Source organism: Sorex araneus, chromosome 11, assembly GCF_027595985.1.
Source record: "Sorex araneus isolate mSorAra2 chromosome 11, mSorAra2.pri, whole genome shotgun sequence".
Lineage (NCBI taxonomy): Eukaryota > Metazoa > Chordata > Mammalia > Eulipotyphla > Soricidae > Sorex > Sorex araneus.
The window spans coordinates 32,667,287-32,692,329 of NC_073312.1; the positions used below are offsets into that span (position 1 = coordinate 32,667,287).

Genomic DNA, 25,043 nt, shown 5'->3' on the forward strand with positions numbered 1-25,043 from the left:
TTATTTAGAGAAAGCTAAAGAAATAATAAGGAAGATAAATAGAGATACATGTTCAAAAGAGAAAGCAGGCTTTTCTAGAGGAAAAAAGTACAGATTTATTTTAAGTAAGTGTCTTTTTCCATTTTAATGAGGGAACTGTTATTTAAAATGCATGTTATTCTTTACTTAGGAACTAACATTCAATACTACCAATTGATTATTGAGTTCGATTTCTTTTCAGGGGACTGAGTTAGAATTCTGGATGGGGAAATGATAAATAAAATGCTTTAATCTATTAGACCTGACTATCTAGGTACACAAATAATTATAATACAATAATGATCACTCTTAGGAGGTGAATAACTCAGAACTCCCCAAACATTTTGGGTATCAAAACATAGTAACTCATTTGGGCCTGGGAGATAATACAGTGGCTCAGGCACTTGCCTTGCTTGCAGCCCACCCAGGTTCATCCAGGTACCACATATAGTCCTCTCCGTACCTTTAGGAGTGATCCCTGAGCACAGAGCCAGGATTAAGTCCTGAGCACCAACAGATGTGACCCAAAACAAATCAAAACAAAATCAGGGATATGTTTATTCTTTCAAAATGATTGATAGAGGGCTAGTAGAGAGTCACCTTTAAAACACATGGGGGTTCGAGCACCACCAGGAGTAACTCCTGAGTGCATGAGCCAGGAGTAACCTCTGAGCATCACTGGGTGTGACCCAAAAAGTAAAAAAAAAAAAAAGACCAACAAAATTCCAAACCCTGTTTCATGACCAAACTTTGGTCTTTGCGTGGACAATCTCCACTCAGAAGTCATCAAGGAAGCCACCCATAATCACCTCAATAAAATATGGCCGCTCAATACCTCTACTGTGAACCACAACACCCAAAAGGAGAGAGGGAGCAAAAGGGAATACCCTGCCACAAAGGTGGGGCGGGGTTGGGGGACAGAGTGGGGGTGGCAGGAGGGATGCTGGGACTATTGGTGGTGGAAAATGGGCACTGGTGGAGGGATGGGTATTCGATCATTGTATGACTGAAATGAAAGCATGAAAGTTTGTAAGCCTATAAATGTACCTCATGGTGATTCACTAATTAAAAAAATAAATAAATAGATTTAAAAAAACACACATGGGGGTTATTGAGGGAGAAATGGGAAGTTCTTATTCCCCTCAAGGTCTTTCAGTTGAATGAACAGTTTAGAGGAGACAGTTGGACAACTGTAAAAAACCTGGGATGTTTCTTAGGAAGCCAGAGAAGGGAAGCAATCCTAGACTTGGAGGACGCTCTGGAGGATGTCCTGAAAATCTTATCACCTGAACTAAACATTGAAGATAAAATATTCATTAAAAATACTCCTCACAGATGTATGCTGAAAGTAGATAATGGACCAAACATGATGACCCCTCAGTGTCTGTGTTGCAAGCCATAATGCCCCAAATTTTAGAGAGAGAGTATGGGGAATATTGTCTGCCATGGAGGCAGGAGGAGGGTGGGAAAGGGGGGGGTATATTGGGGATATTGGTTGTGGGGAATGTGCACTGGTGGAGGGATGGGTGATTGTAACCCAAACATGAAAGCTTGTAACTATCTCACAGTGATTCAAAAAAAAAAAAACAAAAACCTCCTCACGCTAAAAGTTGGCACAATTGAGGAAAACTCACACAATTGTGGATGAGGAGGGGGTTGGGGTACTTGTGGGAGGGATAAGGGAATACTGGAGATGGGTGAGGTGTTGGAATTATGTGCACAAAAAACATTATCAATAATATTGTAGACCCAATAAGTAAATAAATACTCCCCCAGTTTCCAATGGGATGGAGGAATAGTATAGCAAGTAGGACATTTGCTTTGCATGTGGTCAACCCAGGTTTGACCCCCGGCACCTCCTATATGGTTTCCCAAGACTTGTTAGGAGTGTCTCTAAGCACAGAGCCAGGTGTATGCCCTGAGCACAAATAGATGTGGCCCCAAACAAAATAAAAATAATACCCTTCCCCCCTAATGACATAATAGTGAGAGCTTCTGGTACTGGGAGGATGTGACCCCCGGAGAGGGCACGGGGACTCCTCCATTTTCTTCTGTACTTTACCCTTTAGCATCTCTTTCTTTTGATTTTCTGAGATGTGTTCTTTATGAGAAAGCAGCGATAGAATGTAAGATGCTTTCCTGAAATCTGTGAGTCATTCAGTGAATGACCGAACCAGAAAAGGAGGTTCTGAGACCAGCTTAAATTTAGAACTGCCAAGCGTAAGTGCCAATGACAACCTGGGCCTTGGAACCAGAATTTTCAGTATGGGGAGAGAGGCTCAGTTTTTTGGGGGCTGAGTCCTAGACATGTGGGATCTGATGCTAACCCTGTGTTAGCAGTGTCAGGGGTGTATTGAATCACAGGACACCCCAGTGGGATGAGAGTTGAAGGGTGCTGACAAAGATAGCGGTCAGCTGGTGTGAGTGCCCAGAGCAAAGAACGGCCCATTTGTAGATGTGTGAAATCTTTAGTGCTTAGATGTGTTGAGGGCCACCAACCCAGAATTGGCAGTAAACTTGCCTCACCTTTCTGAAATTTTGTGCCAGGCAGCCCCCCATCTTTCCTCTCATCCCCCCTCATCTCTGTCATTTGTACAAAGGGGAGGTAACACCTCCCTCCACTTTGGCCAAAGTGCTATTCTAAACCTTGACCACACATTAAAGGGAAAAGGAGGAGAAAGTAACGAAACTAGGTGAGTGTCATGAGGAGAGACTGACGAGAGGGAGAACTTTTCCGAGAGGAAAGCTGGGCTGTTTGGAGGCGGTGGTGGCAGAGGTCAGTTAACCCTATTATGAACATATAAATCCTCCAAAGGTTGCTAAGATGATTCTCAAGTATAAGACCTACACACCAAAGAACAGGATATAAAACATGGAAATCTTGGAGGGGGGCAGGTTGAGTTGTCCTTCCTGTCCCTAGCAGAACCCTGGCAGTCGAAAACCTCCAGAACCCAACCACCACCATGCCCAAGACCACTCTGCACATGCTTGGATGAGCCTCACCCAAGAGGGGATGAACCTCACTCAAGAGCGGACTGGCAGAAAAACCCAGGTATGGAGGAACCCGTGACTGAGATCTCCAAGTCTGATTGGACAGAAACTGGGCCTCCTCCCCTCAGCTCCCCAGTTTTCCAGTAGTTTGGCAGTCACACCCATAAACTCTCCCTGGCGCCATGTAATCTCATCAACGGCCAAGACCCAGAGACTATAAACTAAAGCTCCCAAAAGACAGTGCCACAGAATTTCCTGGAGCATGCGGCCACGATACACACTATCTCACTTACTTATCAAAAGTAGCACACATTTGTTTGCTTTTAACATACTTGCTTGTATTCTCTTATACTCAGGCTTAAATGGCTCCCGAATGAAATACAACAAACTTCACCACTTCCCTCTAATTGTGGTGGGAAGGTGCTCGATGGTAGGACTGGTGTTTGAATATTATCTGTAATGAACTAATGTGAATGACTTTTATGAAAATAAAATATATAATTATTAAAAAACATGGAAAAGAGTAATTAATTCTTAAAAAAATAAACATCACTTGCCCAGGAAGTGAGGGGGAGGGCGGGATTTCTGCCACCACCCTTGAGAACCAGGAGCCCCAGGACAAGGGGAAAGAGGCTGATGCTGCCTCCAAGGATGGAGACAGGGAGGAGAAGGCTGGGCTGCGGGGCTTCCTTCCAACTCCGGACCTGAGAGAGGCCCCACGCCAGCCAGAGAGCAGAACCCAGTGAGCAGAATCTGGGTAGGGGCAGATGGGTGATCGCTGAGCTGCAAAAACTACTGTCGCTGTGAGGTCTCTGCTGAACCTGGTGCCCTGGCTGACTTCCTGTGTCCTTTCTGGGACACAGAAAGGACGTGGGTATTGCCCCCTCCTAGCCACATTCCCCTCCTCTTCATCCTCTGGATTTCCTCATCATCCATCGGAAGGTGGTCTTTGCAGTTCCCCAAATTAGGTTAGTGACATAAAATGCTCCTGACTCCTCACCTGCTCTCCTTCCCTGGCTGCCTGAAAGCAATTGCTGGTTCCTTTCCAAGTAAGTTTTTTGTTTATTCCCCAAATCCCTGAGTCAGATAAGGGGTGCCTACTCTTCAAAATCCTGAGTATCCAGCTTTACCACATTGCATGTTTTTTTTTGGGGGGGGGAGGGCATACGTGGCAGTGCTCAAGGCTTACTCCTGGTTCTACGCTCTGACCATATGGGGTGCTGGGATGGAGGCTGCATGGCCGTGTGCAAGACAAGCACCCTACTCGATGTACAGTCACTAAGGCCCCAAGCCAGCTTGCTGCGTTTTCAGTCTCTTGTGATGTGCCTACTGGCACCTGGGCTGGTACACATGGCCTCTGTCTAGGTTTTTTTTTTTTCTCTTTTTGGGTCACACCCGGCAATGCATAGGGGTTACTTATGGCTCTGCACTCAGGAATTACTCCTGTGGGTGCTCGGGGGACCATATGGGATGCTGGAAATTGAACCCAGGTTGGCAGAGTGCATGGCAAATGCCCTACCCACTGTGCTACCGCTCCAGCCCTCCCCTCCCCCACCCTGTACCTGGTCTAGGTTTTATTAAATGTCTTTACTTAAGTTCAAACTTCCTGCTTGTGAGTCAACTCTCTTTTGGTAAGCAAATATTAGCCTTTGGGTGGAGGGAGGTCTGAGATGTGAAAAAATTTGGTTGTCTCCCTTCCCTAGCCCCTGTCCTCTACTCCCATTCTTGTAAATAACTCTAAATGGTCAAATTCCATTTGTACTTTTTTCCCCCTAACAGCTAAAATCATTCTCTTTCACCTGGTTTTACTGTAACATTTGGAAAAGGAATAAATGTTGTCCCTTAAGACAAAACAAAAACAAACCAACAAACACCATTAATTTAACCAGCCAATGACAGCAGTATTACTTGTTTAAGTAAACAGCCCTACATTGCTGGAGTAAGTGCTGGTCAAATGGTTCTGAAACTTCAAAGAGAATGAATCTTCCCTGGGGAACTTGGTAATACACTGAGTCTGTAATGGACCACCTTTTTTGGTGTTTCTTTCCTGTTCACAAGAGTGTGGATGCTTTCTTACCAAGAGCTAGGGCACAAGTTCTGTACTGTACACTCCAACCCTGTTCATTTGTGATACCCACTGTTGGATGGCTGGAGAGGAAAAGGCTTTCCTGTACTTCTAGAAAATAACCTTCCTAATTTTACTTCTAGAAAGTTTACTTTCTAGATATTGAGACGCTTCCTGATAGGTTTCGCTTAATTATTTTTCCTCCCTTGTTTTTCTTTTTTTTGGCTCACTGCTTTGCCAGACACCATAAAATGTCCCTCAAGTGTATCTGTTTTGGCAGGATGAACCTGTGTCACCTCAGAGGCACTCTGCTTTTGCCTTTCTGGCTTGTAAGATAGAGATGACACTAATAGTGCTTTCCTGATGGGATGAGTGGACTAAGTGATTCTGTGCGTGTGCTTAGGGAGTATTGAGTGCCAGTATGAACGTTACTCCCTAATTAATGATTAACTTTCCATATCACAGAAAGCATACTCAGCACAGCAGTTCCTGCAAATATGCTGAGTGACACAGAACTGAATTACCAAAGAGGCTGGCACAGTACTGCCAGAGGCATTTTCTTCCATCCTTCTGCTATTGATGAACAAGCTAGAGATCTCCAAGACTTCATTGTGGAGGTTTCGAAGTTGAAGATGCCGATATCCTGAAATTGTGCAGAATTGGGAAAAAACTCATTAGTTGTGCTCATCATGTCAGAAGGGGTGGGAGAGGCCTTACTTCACCAGGGGATGCTATCAATACTGCGAATTTTAAATTTCAAACAAACAAAAGACAACAGTGGTTAAGCTTCTATGGAAAATAACATGTAGGTTTCTCCAAAAGCTAAGAACAGAACTTCCATATGACCCAGGGATTCCACTTCTTGGTATCTATCTTCTACTTCTCAAAACTCAAAAGTATTAATTTGAAAAGACAAATGCATATCTATGTTCAGTGCAGTGCTGAGAACAATCGTCAGGATATGGAAACAACACAAATATTCAGTGTCAGATGAGTGGATAAAAATGTTGTGGGATAGATAAACAATGGAATACTGTGCAACCACAGAAAAGATGAAATCTTCTGGGAATATACCCTGGGGGCCTAAATACACACAGCAGAAATGTCATCTGCACTTCAGTTTTCATTGCAGTGCTATTCACAATAACCAGAATCTGGAATCAACTCGAGTGCTTGAGAACAGATGGCTGGCTAAAGAAACTATGGTACATTTACTCAATGGAATATCATGCAGCTGTTAGGAAAACTGAAACTGTGAAATTCACTTATAAATGGATGGATATGGAAAGTATCATGCTGAATAAATGTGTCAGAAGGATAGGGACAGACAGAATGATTGCACTCATCTGTGGGCTATAAGAAATCATAATATGAGACTAATGCCTAAGGATAGTAGAAAGAAAGGCCAGGAGGATTGGTCCACAGTTGGAAGCTTGGGGATAAGGCAGTTGAGACAGAGAAGGGACCATAGGACCTCTATGACAAAGCTAGTTGGAAATGATCACTCTGGATAAGAACTGTGTGATGAAAGTAGGTAAAGGAACAAATATGATAACCCCTCAGTATCTTGCACACCGTAATGCCCAAAAGAGTGTGGAGAGAGAGAGAGATAGAGAGAGGAAGAGAGAGAGAAGAGACAGAGACAGAGACAGAAAGAGACACAGAGAGACACAGAGAGACAAAGAGAGATATGGACAGAGTCAGAAACAGAGGTAGAGAGAGAGACAAGAAAAGTGTCTACCATAAAGAGAGGCTGGGGGAGGGTGCCAGGAGGGAAATTGGGAACATTTGTGGTGGTAAATGTACACTGGTGGAAGAATGGGTGTTGGAACACTGTATGATTGAAGCTAGATCATGAACAGCTTTGTAACTGTGTATTTCATCATGATTCAATTAAAAAAAGAAACAAAGAAAAAGAAAAGATGAAATCATGACTTATGCAGCAATTTAGGTGGGGTAGAAGGGTATCATGTGAAGCAAAATAAGTCAGAGGGAGAAGAACAAAATCACCTGAACTCACTCATCTGTGACGTACAGCGGAACACGATAAGCTAATAAAATGTATCATGTGATTGCAAATCCTTGACCCTGGATTATGAAACTGAGAATATCAAATAATGCAGGGGAACAATAAGGTAGCCTGGAGATAACACAAGGACACTGTTTTTGGACACTCTGATGGTGGAGAGGCAAGGCAACTGTGCACATCAAAACCGTAAGAGTCAACACTACTATAATGGCAGCATGGGACTCAAACTAGAAGAACTAAAGAAAAATGAGCTAGCTAAGAGTGAGAGTGGAGTGTGGGAGAGGACCTTTGGGCATTGGTGGCGAGATGCTGACTCTGGCGGTGGGTGTGGGTAGAACACTGAGTGCCTGAAGCTCCATTATCCATAGTACTGAAATCACAGCTCCAAATGAAAATTGGGAAAAATATCCCCCCCCAAACCAAAAACAGCAACCCTGTGAGATGTGCTTAAACAGTGCAAGTTAGCCTTCTTGTCTATATTTAAACATTTGAAATATAAGTGTCAAATACAAAAAAGTGTAATGAAGAGACTAGAAAACTCCAGGTACTCATCTTCTCACTAGCATAAGTATTAATGAATGTTTCGAGAGTTTTAGTCTACCTCTTTTTAAAGCCTTGACAGGGATGATTCTCTGAGCTGTGACTGCTGAGCTGTTGTTTTCCACAACTGCAAAACGAAGAAACAGCAGATCTTCAAAGTGAACCCGGAAGAGAAACTGTTCATTCCACATGGGGTTCAGAGTGTTTCGATGGATGGGCTTGGTGCGGAAATGGCAGCTGTCTAGAGGCATGCCCAGGACATCAACTTCGATGCAGGGGCTTCCCGTGCTGTTACTTGGACACACGTTCTGACCAGAAACAATCTGAGGGGAGGTGAAGAGAATCAAAGTCACTCAAACTACATCACTAACATTGGAGAGATTCAAATCAAAACAACAATGAGACATGATCTCACACACAGAGACTGGCACACATCCAAATGAACAAGTACAACCAATGCTGGCATGGATATGGGGAGAAAGGGACACTTGTTTATTGTTGGTGGGAATGCCGAATGATCGGTCCAACCTTTTTGGAAAACAATATGGACATTCCTCAAAAAACTAGAGACTGAGCTCCCATTTGACCCAGCAATACCACTCCTGGGAATATACCCTGGGGGCCCAAAAACACACAGCAGAAACACCATCTGTACTATGTTCATTGCAGTACTGTTCACAATAGCCAGAATCTGGAAACAATCTGAGTGCTCAAGAACAGATGAATGGATAAAGAAACTACTATGGTATATCTACACAGTGGAATACTACACAGCTATTAGGGAAAATGAAGTCATGAAATTTGTTTATAAGTGGATGGAGTTGGAGAATATCATGCTGAGTGAAATGAGCCAGGAGGAGAGGGACAGATAAAATGACTTCATTTATCTGTGGGATATATTTTTAAAAAGTATGAAACTAGTATCCAAGGCTAGGGAATATGGGTCAGGAGGACTGGTCAGTCATTGGGAATTACCACAAGGGTGTGTGGGATGGGTTGTAGTTAGAATAAAGAAGGGTCCATTACGACAATACTAGTTGGATCACTCTGGACAAGAACTGAGTATTGAAAGCAGGTAAAAGATATACATGATAAACTTTAAGCATCTTTATTGCAAACCATAATGCCTAAAATGAGAGAGAGAAGGAGAAAGAGAGAGAGAAAAGAGAGATGTGTGTCGTAGAGCAGGCAGGGGTGGGAGGTGTCTTGAAGGGGTGGGATGGAAACTGGGTACACTGGTGCTGGGATGGGTGTTGAAATATTGCATGACTGAAACCCAATCATGAACAGCTTTGTAATGCTTCATCTCATGGTGATACAATAAAAAAAATAGGAAAAACAAATAAAACAAAGCAACCTCTTCCCCTCACAGAGAGGAGAAAGAAAGGAAAAAGACCGTAAATGATTGATAAAGTTGCTAAAAAATAAAAAAAATGAAAGTAAGTGATTCTAATCAGGTACCAATGTAATCAGGTACTGGTATGACTAGAAACATGTGAATGGTTTGTTTTGCCAATAGCATTCACCTGACTACAACCTTCTAGCTGTTTAAATATCTTTTCAAAGCAAGTGACTAAGATAAAATTAAGTTTCTCAAGGTCAGAGAGAAAAGGGAAAGAACTTTAGGCTATGTCACCACAAATTTGTTACAAACTCTTTTATTCTACATGTTTTAGATATGGACTTCATAATGTCAAAATCTTTTTCTTGAACAATTTTATTTTTATGCAACAGACATCGGATGTTGTTAAAAATTAATTCAAAGGCTGAGTAATATAATTCTGTGGCAGAGTGCATGCCTTGCATGTGGAGGACCTGGGTTTGATTCCTGGGACTTAATAAAAAACAACCCAAGTTAAGACAAAACTTTATTGCTTCTGTTAACAGGTAAAACTACCTGACTCTAGGGGCTGGAGCAATAGCACAGCAGATAGGTCATTTGCCTTGCATTTGGCCGACCCGGGTTGGATTCCCAGCATCCCATATGGTCCCCTGAGCACCACCAGGGGTAATTCCTGAATGCAGAGCCAGAAGTAACCCTGTGCATCGCCAGGTGTGACCCAAAAAGAAAAACAAACAAACAAACAAACAAACAAAAAACCCCAAAAAACCCCCAAACTATCTGACTCTAGCTTAAAGGTCAAACTTTAAAGAGACAGGATAATGGTAAGACACTTGCCTTGTCTGTGGCTGGCCCCAATTCAATCCCCAGCACCATGTATGGCCCCCTACACCCCACCAGGAGCACACACACAACAAAGTTTGGTCCAAACACAAAAGCAAACAACAACAAGGTCAAACAGAAACACAAAAGCAAACAACAAGGTCAAACAGAAAAGGGGAAAGTGTTGTTTCGGAGCGGGGGTGGGGGGAAGCAGTTTCATGGAGGGTTATCTGGGAATTGGTGTTTTCCTAGGAGTCTGTCGTATTAGGAACAGAGGCTGCTTGACAATCTTCCTTCAGAGGGAAACAGGTGGAATGCATGAAGGAGAAAGCCTTGTCCTTCTCTGGCATTACTGATCCCCTGGCATTGTTATTTTCCTTTGTCAGCTAAAAGAGCATGCACAAGGAAAGTTGAGTTGTGTAACGAGTTAGTTATCTGTTGTTAAAGGCAGTCTGTGGAGTGCTGATAATTAGGCGATAAAGGGAACAAGAAAAGGCCCAGGAATGATAAAGTTTAAACTAGAAGAGGAAAGACATTTCACTGAATTTCAGAGAGACATCTTTGATTTTATGACAGCTAGCAAGAGTTTAATAGGAGTGGCTCTAAGGAGGATCTCAACTCAGTGTGATGAGTATTAGGCGGAAGAAGGGAGCTTACATCACCACCTACTGGGCGCTAGAAAACAGAGCTCGAGGATGACAAACCTGCACCATAGTCACCGCCTTCAGAGAAGGGGAGAGACTCTTTTAGGAATTACAATCTAAGCAAAATTATGGCATGACAGCTTTGTAATGCTTTGAATGAAAAATGAGTTCTGATTCATATCCCTATTTTTGTCCCATGGGCCACACTTACAGTTAAAGAATAGATGGCAGGCTCCATGCTGTCCAGGTCTCTTTCCAGCGGAGAAAACTTCTGGTACATGGGACAGTTTTTGTCCCACAGAACTGGGGGTTTCAAAACATAACCACAGCCACCATTGGCCTCAAACATGGCAGCATTCAAATGCAAAGGGAGGTCTGCAAAAGAAAGTCAGGGTGGTTTGGTAAGACAAATGTCATTTTAGAGACGTATTCTGAAATTCAAAACAGTATTGCATCAATGTTCCATACATCAACAAAAAAGAGAAAACTTAGTCCATAGATTGACTGAATTCCTCTCTGGTCCAGGTTAGGGCAACCCAAAGAGAGTAGGAACCAAGGTAAACATATGGTCCCTTGGGCCTGCCAGGAGTGATGCCTGAGTGCAGAGCCAGGAGTGTTCCCTATGCACAGTCAGGAGTAAGCTTTCACATCTATAGGATATGTTTCCACTCCAACCCAGTTTCTGCCACTTAAAAACCCTCCTTACAAATAATAATCTATAGCTTGAATAATAAAATATTCAAAATACCTAATTTATCTATTTGAACTATTTCATTACCACTGAGGTAACTCGGCTTCAATAGTGTGAATGTCTGTGCTTTTTTTGGTGGACAAAGTAATTCACCTTCCCCACCATCAAGACCGTCCACCATTGTCCTGAAGTCACTTCCGTTTTCTATTGTTCTCTTGTCCTTCCCCTCATGTCACAATACAACTTCAGCTCTGCTGTCAGAATCCAGGGTTTGTGTTCATTGAAAAACTTCCTTCTCTATTGAATTTTTAAAAAATTAGTAATGACTTCTTATCCTCAAATGTCTGAACATCAACAACTGTATTAATACTCTTCAAATGTATGAAAAAATCTTAGTTATATGAGAAAAAACAGGAGATAAGCCAGGAAAACATTTTTTCTTTGAAGTTCCCACTCCAATCCATACATTAAAATTTTTCTACCACTTATCATTTTTTTTAAAGAACATTTTTTTGAGGGTGACATGGCTTTTACTTTTTAACCAGATGAAAGACAATACTGTAGGTAATATCATCCCAGGTATCATCCCACAAACACAGAAACAACTGGATAGAAAAGATAGGACTTTCTTGGCAAGAAAACAGCCTAAGCTGGGAAGCATGTCTAACTAGCACAGGCTGTAAAGCAGGCTTCAAAGAAATAACTAGGAGTCTGGTTTATGCCCATAGAGTTCAAGTGATGTAACAGTTTATACATATTTAGTAGTTTTTCAGGAAAAGTAATGAATATTCATGAGGTAGAACAGTGGGTATGTGCTGTTGATGTACAAACATACATCCACAGAAACTGGTGGAGAAATGTCAGCAGGGGGGTTTAGTTTTCAGGATGGGAATGTTGAGAAAGTGATGGAGATTAAGGAGGACATCACTACACTATCTCCTCTGGCTAATATTGTCCAGTCAGGGGTCAGGATCCCTCTGAGTACAAAGTATTTATAAGCTACTGTTAAAAGAACATTTTTACTGAGGTACTAAGATTTACAATTCTGCCACTTACTATTTTCATCCTCCCTTTTATTTTCTCAATTTTCTCTTATTTTGTAGTTGAAAACCAATCTCATAACATGTGTTACATGTGGTTCACATCATGTCAACATCTCCCCAATCACAAACTCCGGGAACTCTTACAACAGTTTCCAATCCTTTGAGCCAAAACTTCCACAAGTAATTGGATACCTGCCCTTTTGGGGGGCTCCTGTGCTCTCAGATGCTCATTAAAGGTTCAAGACTATATAAAAGTTGCCCAAAGGAGCAGAATTGTAAGTGTGACACATCTGACAAATATTCCCTCTGACAGACTCTTACATGTACAAAGTGAACTTTGCTACATGGATCAGCATCAAGAAAAGTGTGGTGAGCACTGTGGGACAATGAGGAGTTGGTACCAGCATTCCTGTTATTATTGTTATTATTATTATTTTTGGTAAAAATTTTGTGTATATGGGGTTGGCTGTGCTCTGCAGGGTTCCTGGAGAAAGATGTCTCAGACATGAAAACTCTTTGGGCTTCAGATTCCTTGTCTGTAAAGTCAGGGCACCAAACCCCATCTCTCAGGCTCCACTCAACCCTGATATGACCAATTCACTGAAATCAATGAACTTGTCTGCAGTGTCTTCCAATCTACTCTCACATGGAATATAAACATGGGCTGGACAGCTGACTGACTAGCTCAGAAGGGCTGGTAAATGTGAAATGGATACAGGAACCCAGGTCGGCCGTGTGCCAAATAAGTACCTAACTCACTGTACCATCTCTCTGCCCAGAAACCAATATATCTAATATTATAACAATAATACAATATATAATTATGTGATTAAAATTAATGTAACATATAATTATAACAACATGATATATTACATATATAATATATGCTATATCACACATACCATATAGCATATAATACATGTAATACGTAATGTAATGTATATTATGTAATTTATATAAAATGATATGTAATATATTATATATGATTATGCACTATATATTACATATAATTTTTACAACACTTTTCTTTGCCCCCTTACACTTTATATAAACACTTTCATTTACAAAGTTGCTCATAATGATTTGTTACAAGCATTCAATATTCCAACACCAATCCCAACACAGAAGCCAATATTACACCCCCTCCCATGATCAAATGAAAGAGTACATGAGTCCTGGAGGCCAACTACCTCCTGATCCATGCATGTGATAGCATTATGCATATCATTACTTTTACAGTAGTTTGTCATTTAAAAATCCTGCAATATCAAAATGATGCTGATCAGCTACACATGTGATGGTGGCTGTGTCTGTGTGCTTTAGCTTTGAACACCTGAGGACTGGTACCTGTCAGTGGATGAGTGGTTGAATACCATTGGCCTATATAAAAAAGAAAACAATAGGCGTTGGTGAGGAATTGGAGAAAAGGACTCCTCATAAACTATTGGTGGAAATGTAAACTGGTCCAGTTTCTATGAAAAATAGCAGGGAGCTTCCTCCAAATATGATTATCATATGATATAGCAATTCCACTGCAAGGTAATTGCCAAAAGAATAGGAAAACTCTAATTTGAAAAGATGTATGAGAGCACAAGGATGTGGATCTTCTTGTCCACAAGGTCCTAAGTTTGATCTCTAGCATTGTCTTATACTACTAAATGTGATAACCAGCACTAAGTTGTGCTTTCTGACACCAACATGTGTGCAAGCCCTGCTGTACTTGTGACCCAGTGTACAATCTCTGGACAACAATGCCACAAATTGATGTTGTTGTCTTGCACACTCTGCCAAAAAAAGAAAAAGTGAAAAAAAGATATGCTTCTTTGTAGCACGATTTACAATAACCAATATATGGATGCAACTCAAGTGACCAATGCCAGAGGAGTGAATAAAGAAAATGTGGCACAGATACACAACGGAATACTGTTATGTAAGGATGAAATATTGTCATTTGTGGGGGCTGAAGAGACAGTACTGTGGTTAGGGTGCTTGCCTTGCATGCGGCCAACCTGAATTCCATCTCAGGCATCCCATGCAGTGCTCTGAGCACTACCAGGATTAATTCCTGACTGCAGAGCTAGGAGTAAACCTTGAGCATTGCTGGGTGTGGGTCAAAAATTTTTAAAAAAATAGGAAAGAAAGAAGTCTTGTCAGTTGTGATAATATGGACAAAGTAGATCCCCCCCCACACACACATACATGCACACACACACACACACACACACACACACACACACACACGGCATTGCCCCTCTTTGAGCCATCTTGCAATTTGGAAGGACACATTGTTGTTGGCATGGCCCTTCTAACCCAGAATGTTTTGCCTTGTTCCAAACTGAACAGCTTGGTTTTAGATGTAGCCCTGGGCTGCTCCTGGTGCAGATCACTGCACACCTCTGAGTTGATGAAGCAAGTAGGAACCCCTGAAATACAGGAAGTGCTGAAGCAGGTGATTCATAAAACATGCTTGGAGGTTGAAGGACACTGGGAGAGATTCTCTGTTATGTGCCTGGGACGATTCGCAAAATAACACATCCACTACTGTAGCCATTCGTTCAATAGTTAGGAAACAAGGATTTCAGTGTTGGAGAGAGAGCTCAGCGGGCAGAGAATGTGTCTTGGATGCAGAAGGCCCAGATTTGGGCTCCTGAATATCACCAGGACAAATTCCCAAGCACAGAGCTGGAAGCACCCTAAAGCACCACTGGCTGTGGCCCCTAAAGCAAAGTTGAAAGTAATTTTAAAAAGAAGAGGTGATCCCAATTTTGCCTCTTTGCATTTTGAAAATATACATATTATTTTGGGTGCCACCAAAACAGTGCTCACGGGACAACAGGGTCTACTACCAGTGATATTGGTCAACCAGACCAGGTGGTTCAGTGCATGGGCCTGAGGATGTGGAGCTTCTCAGGCCTTGCAGTGCTGGGGATATTGAGGGCCACCCCAGTGGTGCTGGGGAATTTCCAGGGCCATGGGGTGCCAGGATTTGAACTCAGGTGCTATCACAGGCAACGTCTGCAACCCTGATCACCACATTCACTCTCTTCCATCCTCTTTGCAATGCTGTTTTGTTTGTTTTTGAGTCACCTGTGGTGCTCGAGGCTGAATCCTGGCTGTGTGCTCAGGGGCTACTTTTGGTGATGCTCGGGGGACCATATCCAGTACAGAGGATTGAACCAGTGTTGGTCACTTTCTAGTCCCAACCAATGTTGATTTTTATCTGTGTATTTGGACTTGAAATTCACTGAGAAACAACCAGAAGAAATCTGGATCAAAAATTAAGCACCAGAGCTGAGATTCACAAGCAAGTGTCTAAGGCAATGTGATCGTTTCCAACTATCTTTGTTGTAGTGGTGACTTCCCTATTCTAACTGCCGCTCACCCCACTTGTGGCAATCTTCCAACCCTGGGCCAAGAACTGAAACTGGGTACTGAAAGTAGGCACAGTAACTATAATGCAAACCATAATGTGGGGGCGGGGGTGGGGGGGGCAGAGAGATACAGAGACAGAGAGAGAGACAGAGAGAGAGAGAGAGAGAGAGAGAGGCGTGCCATCTTAGATCTTAGAGGCAGGCTGGGGTGGGGTGGGTGGGAGGAAAACTGGAGACATTGGTGGTGGGAAACATATACCAGTGAAGGAACAGGTGTTGGAGCATTGTATGACTGAAATCCAATCATCTAAAACTTTGTAACTGTATCTCACGGTAATTCAATTTAAAAAAGGTTAAAAAAAAAAAAAGAATGAACATGACCTAAGGGCACAGCAAAACAGAAAAAAAAATCCTGTTTCCACTCAAAAATATCCTGTTTCCACTCAATGCTGCAGGCTTTTTTAAAATTCCTATGTCCTGTGTGCAAGGTACTGACGACTCCCCTGGCAGCAATGAAACCACTTTTACAGATGAGTACACTGAAGCTGTGTGTAGTATGGGCTTTCTCCAGCACGGGGAGATGTTTAATCACTGTTTCCTGCACAGAATCAGGGGAGGTTTTATGGCAGAACTCCCGTCCTAGTTGGAATGAGAAGCTGAGGACGAACCATGCAACAGAGTCTGCTGCCTGTCCCGAGACAGCCCAAGCCAGTCCTCCTGGTTGGATCTGGGAACAAGGCAAAGCGTTCTGGGCTAGAGGGGCCATGCCAGCAATAGTGTGTCCTTCCAAATTGCAAGATGGCTCAAAGAGGGGCACTGCTCTTTGTGTGTGTGTGCGTGTGTGTGTGTTTGGTCTTGCTCTCTTTACAGTCAATAGGGACAGTATGTAGCTGTCTCAAAGACTTGGGAGAGAGGAAACAGCTGAAATCAAAGGCATTTCCATTTCCTGGAGAAAATACTTTTGTGAGTTGTTTTAGTTTACTTGAAATATTTTAGTTTCATAATAACAGAAAGTGTCCAGTGAACACCAGGCTACAGAGAGGCTAACAGATGTGATCCTACAAGGCACTTGTAATTGATTGAAAAAGAAATTAGTAAAACTTTGAAAATATTCCATTCTCTTCACTTGTGAGGGAAATTACATTGTTTTTAACTTAAAAGCATTTGGTAGTTAACATTATGGAATGCTATCTGTATGCCAGGCACCTACATTATTGGATTAACTTCAATAGGAGGAAACAGATATAAGAGCAAAACTATGACTGGTATCTCTAATGATACATTTGCTGTTCAGAACTAAATCTGTGGGTTCACCTTCGCTGGAGAGTGGTGGGTGGCGAGCCTGGGTAGTTAGCTCTGATTCAGTCCCCCACGAGATGCATGAGAAGCATGGTTTGTTGCTTGACTCTTCAGAGCGAAGGCTGTGGTTTTAAATGTGCTTCTAGGAAGCATTCATCTCCTCTGTCATCTGCAGCTCCCTTCCTTCCTCCAAGAGCAAGTGGAAACAAAATGTTTTATCCTCTAAATTCCAGGAACCCTGAGATTTATTAATACAAGACATCCTGTGACCCTGAACACGTGAGTTGCTCTGTGGTTTTTTTTTTCCTCATAAGAGAAATGTGGATCATAAAGGTATCCACCTCACAGGGCTGTTGTGAAGATGAGATAAAAGGGATCAAGACTTGGGCACAATGCCTGGCACACAGTGAACACAGAGTCAATTTCTCTGGGGCTGGGGCTGGAGGGCTCAGCGGTGATCTGCTCTGAAAACCCATTTAACGGTGGAGAAACAAACACTCTCCCCCTGTCCATGTAATTCACACACTTGTTTTCATTGTGTCAGCCACTCTTACAAGACCTTTATTGTCCATTTCAATCGTAAATGGATGAAAGAAGCTAAAATGGTTTTAACTTGCAAAGTTTTAGAACAAAACTAATTTTTGCCTACAGAGGCAATACCAGAGCAAGGCAGTTTACAAAATGTGGTGTCAGAAAATCTCTGCCCTCAGAGATCTTTAAAAACACACCGGACACGGCTCTATCAAGAGTGTCATGCTTGAGGGGCCAGAGAGATAGTACCTGCCTTGCATGCTATATGCGGCTAACCCAGGTTTAATCCCTGGCACCACATATGGTCCCTCGATTGCTGCCAGGTAGAAGCCTTGAGCACAGCCAGGTGTGTCCACCTCACAGCAAAACAAAACAAAAAGTAGAGTGTCACTCTTTTCAAAAAGTGCCTTTGGGGCTGGATCAACAGTACAGCGGGTGGGGTGTTTGCCTTGCGCGCGTGGTTCAATCCCCGGCATCCCATATGGTCCCCCCGGGAACCCTCTGCACTCAGGGGGTTCCCTGAGTGCAGAGCCAGGGAACATCACTGGGTGTGACTCCCCGCCCCCAAAAGCAAATAAAGAAAGAAAAACAAAAGTGCCTTCACAAAGAAGGCCGAAACAGGAGATCATTGGCAGTTACTTCAAGGTTTTCGACTGTCACCTTAACTCTGATCCCTCAAGGGCAGTATTCAGAGTTAGACTCCATTCCAGGGCACTGGGAAGTGAGCTCTCATGGTGGAACATATGCCTAGTACATGTGAGGCCTGAATTTGGCCCATGGCACAGCATGCTTCTGCCCAGCACCACTGGGTGGAGCCCTGGAGGCCCCCAAGCATCTCCAGGCCTGAACACTGCACTGTGAGGCTTGCGAGCGACTGTGCCCAGCACTACCAGGAATGACCCCTGGCCCCAGCTGCAGCACCCTATAAAAAAATTCACTCATTTCTGCCTTCTGTATTTATACACTCAGTATCACAAAATTGTGTCCCTTCAGATAACAACAGGACCTCAAAAGACCACATGGCTGCCCACCAACGAGATGGTCAGACTTCTTCATCAAAACCCTGAATGAATGGTTTGAGGCTCTTCCTGTTCCTGGTACGAGCAGATATCATTGGGCTACACTACCACGCAACAGGGATGAATGGAGATGTTACTGGCGCCCACTCGAGCAAATCGAAGCTCAATGGGGTGACAAGTGACAAGTGAAGTGATACAGAAAATTACACTGCTTCATGAAATGTGAGGGGCAGAGGAGAGAGGGCACGGTGCACTCTCTGCATGGGGCAGCGGTCATTACCATCTGTCTGGTAGTTGAGTGCCACGAGCTGTATCCCATGGAGCCAGAACATGAGGGGGTTGGGGTTGGACGAGTCGATGCGGGTGGCAGCCGGGTATGTCCTCAGCAGCTGGCAGGCGGTGTGCTGGATCAGTTTCTGAGAATACCTGCGACACAGACGTTTGGCGGCATTTTCATTCAGTGATGAGATATGGTAACATTTGGGAGTTCTAATGATAGCGCTGAGGGACGTGGTTGGGTTGAGGGGGGAAGTGGATTCCTCCCAGGCCTGTCGCATTCCTTCATAGGAACCTAAACCCCCCCAAGAGATTAGCCTCCGATTAGTGCAGGAAACTTGAAATACTTCAGAAAGATAAATCTGAAAAATATCCTAGTAACAATAACACATTCTCATGAGAAGACCACTTGAATATTACACTTGATAGTTAACCAATCATCTTGGAAAAAAAATGATAGCTGTTGAGTTTTAAAACAGTGTTGCCACATTGATATAAACTAAAAGCTTGCAAATCCTTTTCTTCAGTACCTTACTTGACCTGTGAATATATATGTATAAAACCCAACAATATGGGCTGGAGAGATAGTACAGGGAGTAAGGTGCTTGCCTTACATGCAGCTGACCTAAGTTTGCTCTGGTACTGTATATGGTCGATCCCCTGAACACTGACAAGAGTGATCCCTGAGCACAGATCCAGAGTAAACTCTGAGCACCTACAGTTGTAGCCCCAAATTAAAAAATATAAGAAAAAACCCATCAATAATATTTGTACAATGGAATCAATATTTTTTGGGGGGGGCATGCTTAGTAGTGCTTGAGGCTACTCCTGGCCCTGTGCCAGTAGTGGGAAGGCACCGCCAGAGGAGCTCAGGAGACCTTGTAAGACCAGGGGTTGAATCTAGGTCATCCACAGACGAGGCATGCACCCAGTACTTTGAGCTATCTTCAACCCCTTTTGTATTGTTTATTACAGGGGAAAAAGGTGGCAGGGGTGGGGGGGGGCAGGAAAAAAAGCCATAATGACTGAGCTTAGTGGCAAAGCCTCACGAAGCCTGGCATGTGTGAGGCCTTGGATTCCATCCTCACCACCAAAAACAAGCAGAACCTCAAACCAGGATGTAAACCAAGAGTTCCTCCAGTAAGGAAACTGTTACATAAATGGCAGTGTATCAATACAATCGAATATCACAGAAGCACTAAGGAAAATAAGATACAGAAAGCTCTGTGATAGCTATGTTATAGGAAGTATTAAACAAATAAAAGTATGTTCAGTTGTATCCCTTGTGGATTACCTTAAAAAAAAAAACAACTTCTTTTTCTTTCACAAAGCAAAATAATTTTAACTGTGGTTACCTTGGAGAAGCGGAACTAGGACGAGAGCAGAAAGGAATTTTAATTCCTTAACTCTGTATTGTTTGAGTCTTTCATTTAAAGGATTTATTACTTTTATCATAAAACACAAAAATAAAATGGCAAAGAATTCAGCCAAATTCCTCTAATTTTTGCTGTACCTTTCTTGTTGTTGCTATCAAATTGAACTGGAGTGATAGTAGGGCATTTGCCCCGTACGAGGCTTACCCGGGTTCAATTCCTCCATTCCTCTCAGAGAGCCAGGCAAGCTATTGAGAGTATCCCACCTGCACGGAGGAAATTGGCAAGCTACCCGTGGCATATTTGACATGCCAAAAACAGTAACAACATGACTCACAATGGAGATGTTACTGGTGCCCGCTCGAGCAAATTGATAAACAACGGGATGACAGTGCTATAGTGCTATCAAATTGGGGGTTACTCCTGGTGGTGCATGAGATAGGGGCATAAAACCCAGGTCATGTTAAGACATGTGCTCTACCACTGGAGCCATACCCTTGGCCCCCAGTTTTTGCTTTTGAAGCACAAACACTATTAGAATATCTTCAGTACAATGCTATTTTTAGTTAAAAGCATAAATTTTGTAATCTAAAAAATATGTACACTCCACTCATGAATAGTCATGAAAATTTTTAAAAGAATGAACAAGTTAAAAGAAATTCTTAGACAGTAAAGTATCAGCATCATTCAGCATGCAGAATCAAGCACAAATATTGTCAGAAAGTGACTTTACTTTTTCCAGATGTTTTGTTAAATGATGCTATCTCCCCAGGGCTCATTCTGCCCGGATTGTTGCCAAAAATGGACTTCCTGCTTTTCCTTTCTTTTCCTCTGCTAGAGCCAGATGCATTTAGAGTTGACAGGCCTGTTCCCATAAAATGAAAATAAATTAGCCAAAAACTACAAGCAAGGGAACTCAACATTTTCCATTCCTGTTAATGTTTATTTTGAAGTCCTACTAAACCCTTTTAACCTAACACAGGGGATCTACTAGCATCGTCAGCACTAGTTAATAGTAACGTTACAGGTAATTATGTCAATACTTTTGTCTTTGCAGGCCAATGAGACAAAAACTACAGAATTATCATAGAATGACCACAAAAGAGCACACATGTTACCTTTATTGTAACCTATATTTTTGAAAAACTGCATGAAAAGTAACTGCTGCTCTCAATATTTTGCCATGAAGATCTAATAACTTAGTTTGGGAGCATGAAAGAATGGTTGAGAAGCCAAGATTAAGCAACAGATTTTGTTGTCTAGGTTCAAATCATGCAATATGAGTTTCGACCTAGCATCTATCTTCTCTTATCTATAAAGTGGGTGAAATTATAGGAATTTATGGGATTATTCCGAGGGCTGTATGGGAGATGTATTCTCACTCTTGGTCTGACCACTTCCTGCATCTTTCCTGCCTGGCATCGTGATGGTTCACAGAGAAAACTAAAATGACAATTGCTGAATAAAGCAATGTATATGCACTCCATAGACTAGGCTGTAATGTAGAAGAGTGATTTAAAGGCACCAAGAAAGGCAGAGTTGCCTCCATATTTTTCCCATTGTCTACAATTAGAGAGTAATTCTTTCTGCTGAGGCAGCATTCAGATCTTCTTTGAGATGAAAATATATCTTTTAAGAACATCATCAGAGAAGACAGGATAAAGAACTTTAAGAGTTGTAGATTTTGAGAGGGGCAGAGAGGGGCAGAGAGGGGGGAGTGAGAGAGAGAGAAAAAAAGAGAGACAGGGAGAGAGACAGAGAGAGAGAAAGACAGACAGAGAGCGAGAGCGAGAGCGAGAGAGCGAGAGCGAGAGCGAGAGAGAGAGAGAGAGAGAGAGAGAGAGAGAGAGAGAGAGAGAGAGAGAGAGAGAGAGAGAGAGAGAGAATACAATGGGGAGGCACTGGCCCTGACTGCAGCTGATCTAGGTTCTAGGCCCCCTAACCACATATGGATCCCTAAGTCCCATCAGGAATGACCCTTTAGTGCAGAGCCAGGAGCAAGCCCTGAGTACAGCTGGGTGTGGCCCTTACCTTACCTTGCCTTCCCACCCCACCTCTCCAGCAACAGATTGTAGACTTTGGATTTAAAATTTGTTCTTGTAGTAAAACCTCAGGGCTGGAGCAATAGCACAGTGGTTAGGGCGTTTGCCTTGCATGCACCCGACCCAGGTTCAATTCCTCCGTCCCTCTCAGAGAGCCCGGCAAGTTACTGAGAGTATCCCACCCGCATGGCAGAGTCTGGCAAGCTACCCGTGGTATATTTGATATGCCAAAAAAAGTAACAACAAGTTTCACAATGGAGACTTAACTGGTGCTCGCTTGAGCAAATCAATGAACAACGGGATGACAGTGCTACAGTACTACAGTAAAACCTCATAAAACTACTTAAGCTCTCTGCTTCACCTCTTGCTCATCTATAACAGGATTGTGATGAGGATTAAATTAAATAATGACAATTGAATAAAGTTATAGGTATAGTAGAGTATTTTGGTTAGGGAAAGTGCTTTTGATTATTACAGAACGCAACTTTGGGGCTCTACATTTTTCTCAGAAGTATCCATAACCACCAAGATGCACAAACTCAGATTAGTGAATTTTGTGCTTTATCTTAAAATTCTGGGCAAATTTTGCTTTGTATGCAATGAAGTAATGGTGTACTTTCTTCCAAATAGAACTGATGAGGGCTGTGTTCATTCTAAGGTTCTGACACATCTCCTGGCATAAATCAACATCCCTGGAGGTATGTGGGCCCCTGTTGGAGAGTCTACTTATTGTCTTGGTGTGAGAGGAAGAACAAGCAAATGAGGGCTGGATGATCTAGACAGGGGAAGGACTGCATTGTGGGAAGGCACCCAGAGATTACTGAAAGAACAGCAAAGAACCATTATCTATCCTGTTGGCCCATTTTCTGATGACAACCACTGTCACCACCTTTCAAGAGAGCCAATTATCTTTTTTTTTTCTGTTTGTCCTCCACCTCTTACAGCCCCATTTGTGAGACATGTATTCGGGTGAGGTCATTGCTAGTACATTTCTGGTTTGGTTTTATTTTTTTTAAATTGTCTGAGATTTCTATAACCTTGCTTTGGATAGAGCAGGGCAAGGCCTCAAACCAATTCATCTTGTCTCACAAGCACTGTAAGAAGCTGGTACATTTCAAAGAGAGGTTCAGTACCCACCACAAAAGTGCACAATGGTTAAGAGCAGGACTGTGGAGACAAAACTCAGATTCATAGTTCAATCATGTATTAATTGAAGTACACCTTTTCAGTAGAAGAGAATTTAACAGATTATGTTCTCTGTACTTCTAGAAATGGCCAGTTTAGGAAACTTTCTATCTGCTGAAACCCCTTCCTTCATCCTGGAAAAGTTTGATTGAGTGTTGGATATCATTGGTTTGTCCTTTCCCCCTTGCCACTAGGAGCTTAGGTTTATCAGTCACACCCATCAAAGTGCTCCCGAGTCACTCCCATTCTTTTGTTTATCTGTAACCAATTCTACCAGTTTATCTGCTCTTCCCTTAATCAAACTCTGTTAATTGGTAAGGTCAGAACTTCCTAGGACACTGAATATTATAACATTGCCTTTCTCTCCTCTTTATGCCTTTTGAATAATTTACTTTAAAGCTATGTCTTTTTTGTATAGACACAAGAAGACAATATTATGTTTTTATAACTTAAGACTTAATTGGCCTCGATATTCCCTCCTGGGCATCTGCTTTCTCCACTTAAGCCTCAGTTGCCCTCAGTTCCTAGCACCCCAAAGTAGGGTCCCCGACGTGGGACGGGAAGGATCCAGGGCAAGCGGTGAGTTATGTGCTACCCTGGCATCGAGATGGGCCTGGCCAAAGTGCCTAATTCTTAACTATAAGTTAAGAGCTTGATCATAGACAAATGCTGTCATGATCCAATAGTAATTATGAGACTGGGACCCTGCCAGGGATAGGAAAGACTGATCTGGCCTGAGCACTGTAGTCTGAGATGGCCCAAGGAGAGCAATTCTATAAGCTTTAATGCATCTCTTATTGTGTCCATACAAAATAATTAATATTATGAATTCTTATATGTTTGCTGGCTGAGGAGAAGAGAAACACATTCATGGGACTCTGCCCTTGGGTGGATCCTCCTGCTGAAAGAGAATTAAGTCCTAGGAGAAGCATCCCCTGAGGGAAAAGAACCTTACCCTATTGCTGACCACACCTATGTGTATGCCCCAACCCCCTCATGTGGTGGAGATTTAACTAGGCGGTAAGAGTGGGTTGGGGGCCAGATCCATGGGAGCCAAATCCACGGGCCAGATCCACAGGGCCAGATCCACGGGGCCAGATCCACGGGGGCCAGATCCACGGGGGCCAGATCCACAGATCGAGAGAGAGAGAGAATGAAGTAGGATGGGGGAGAAAGAAGCAGGAGGAGAATCAGAGGAGAATGGAGATGGACATGAAATAAACCGATCGAGCAACCAGTTTGGCCTTCTTCCTTCCTTCGCCTGCCTCGCCGCCTGCGTGCCCTTTCTTTTTATTTTTACACAATTGAGCTTTGTCTCCAGCTCAGGTATGAATCAAGTGGCATGGGCCCTATATTGTTAGAGTACTGCAAGGCCCTGAGCTACAGTGATTGGTTTAGAGATAGACAAAAAGCCCAATGAAAAATGATGACTCTGATGCTGCTAAAACTTCTTGATGAGACTCTTATATTGAAGCAGATGAAAACATGCAATGCTGACTTTGAAACCACAAGGCAGCAGGGCCAATACAATGAGAAGTGGAGGAGAGAGTCTTGGACCAAAAGAAACCTTGAAACGTATGTATTCTTCATTTTTCAGTACATGAGCTAATGAATTTCCTCTTTGCTTAAGTAAAATTCTGCCTCTTTTTTGGGGGGTTATTTTGGTCAAGCAATGCTCAGGGGTTATTCCTGGCTCTGCATTCAGAATCACCCCTAGCAGTGCTCAGGACATCATAAGGAATGCCAAGGACTGAACCCACAT

The 25,043-nt window shown here is 42.8% G+C and overlaps 1 protein-coding gene across 3 annotated transcripts in view; it reads right to left on the reverse strand.

Annotated features, from left to right (window-relative positions):
* PLCE1 (phospholipase C epsilon 1) overlaps positions 1–25,043 on the reverse strand; it is a 372,017-nt gene that overhangs the window by 18,684 nt on the left and 328,290 nt on the right. For all 3 annotated transcript variants that reach the window (XM_055119418.1, XM_055119417.1, XM_055119416.1), the window contains 5 exons: positions 20,788–20,919; positions 18,686–18,976; positions 10,663–10,826; positions 7,705–7,966; positions 5,599–5,717 (listed from right to left, as the gene is read on the reverse strand). In XM_055119418.1, the coding sequence (XP_054975393.1) occupies positions 5,599–5,717; positions 7,705–7,966; positions 10,663–10,826; positions 18,686–18,976; positions 20,788–20,919 (968 nt within the window). The remainder of the gene's footprint in view (positions 1–5,598; positions 5,718–7,704; positions 7,967–10,662; positions 10,827–18,685; positions 18,977–20,787; positions 20,920–25,043) is intronic.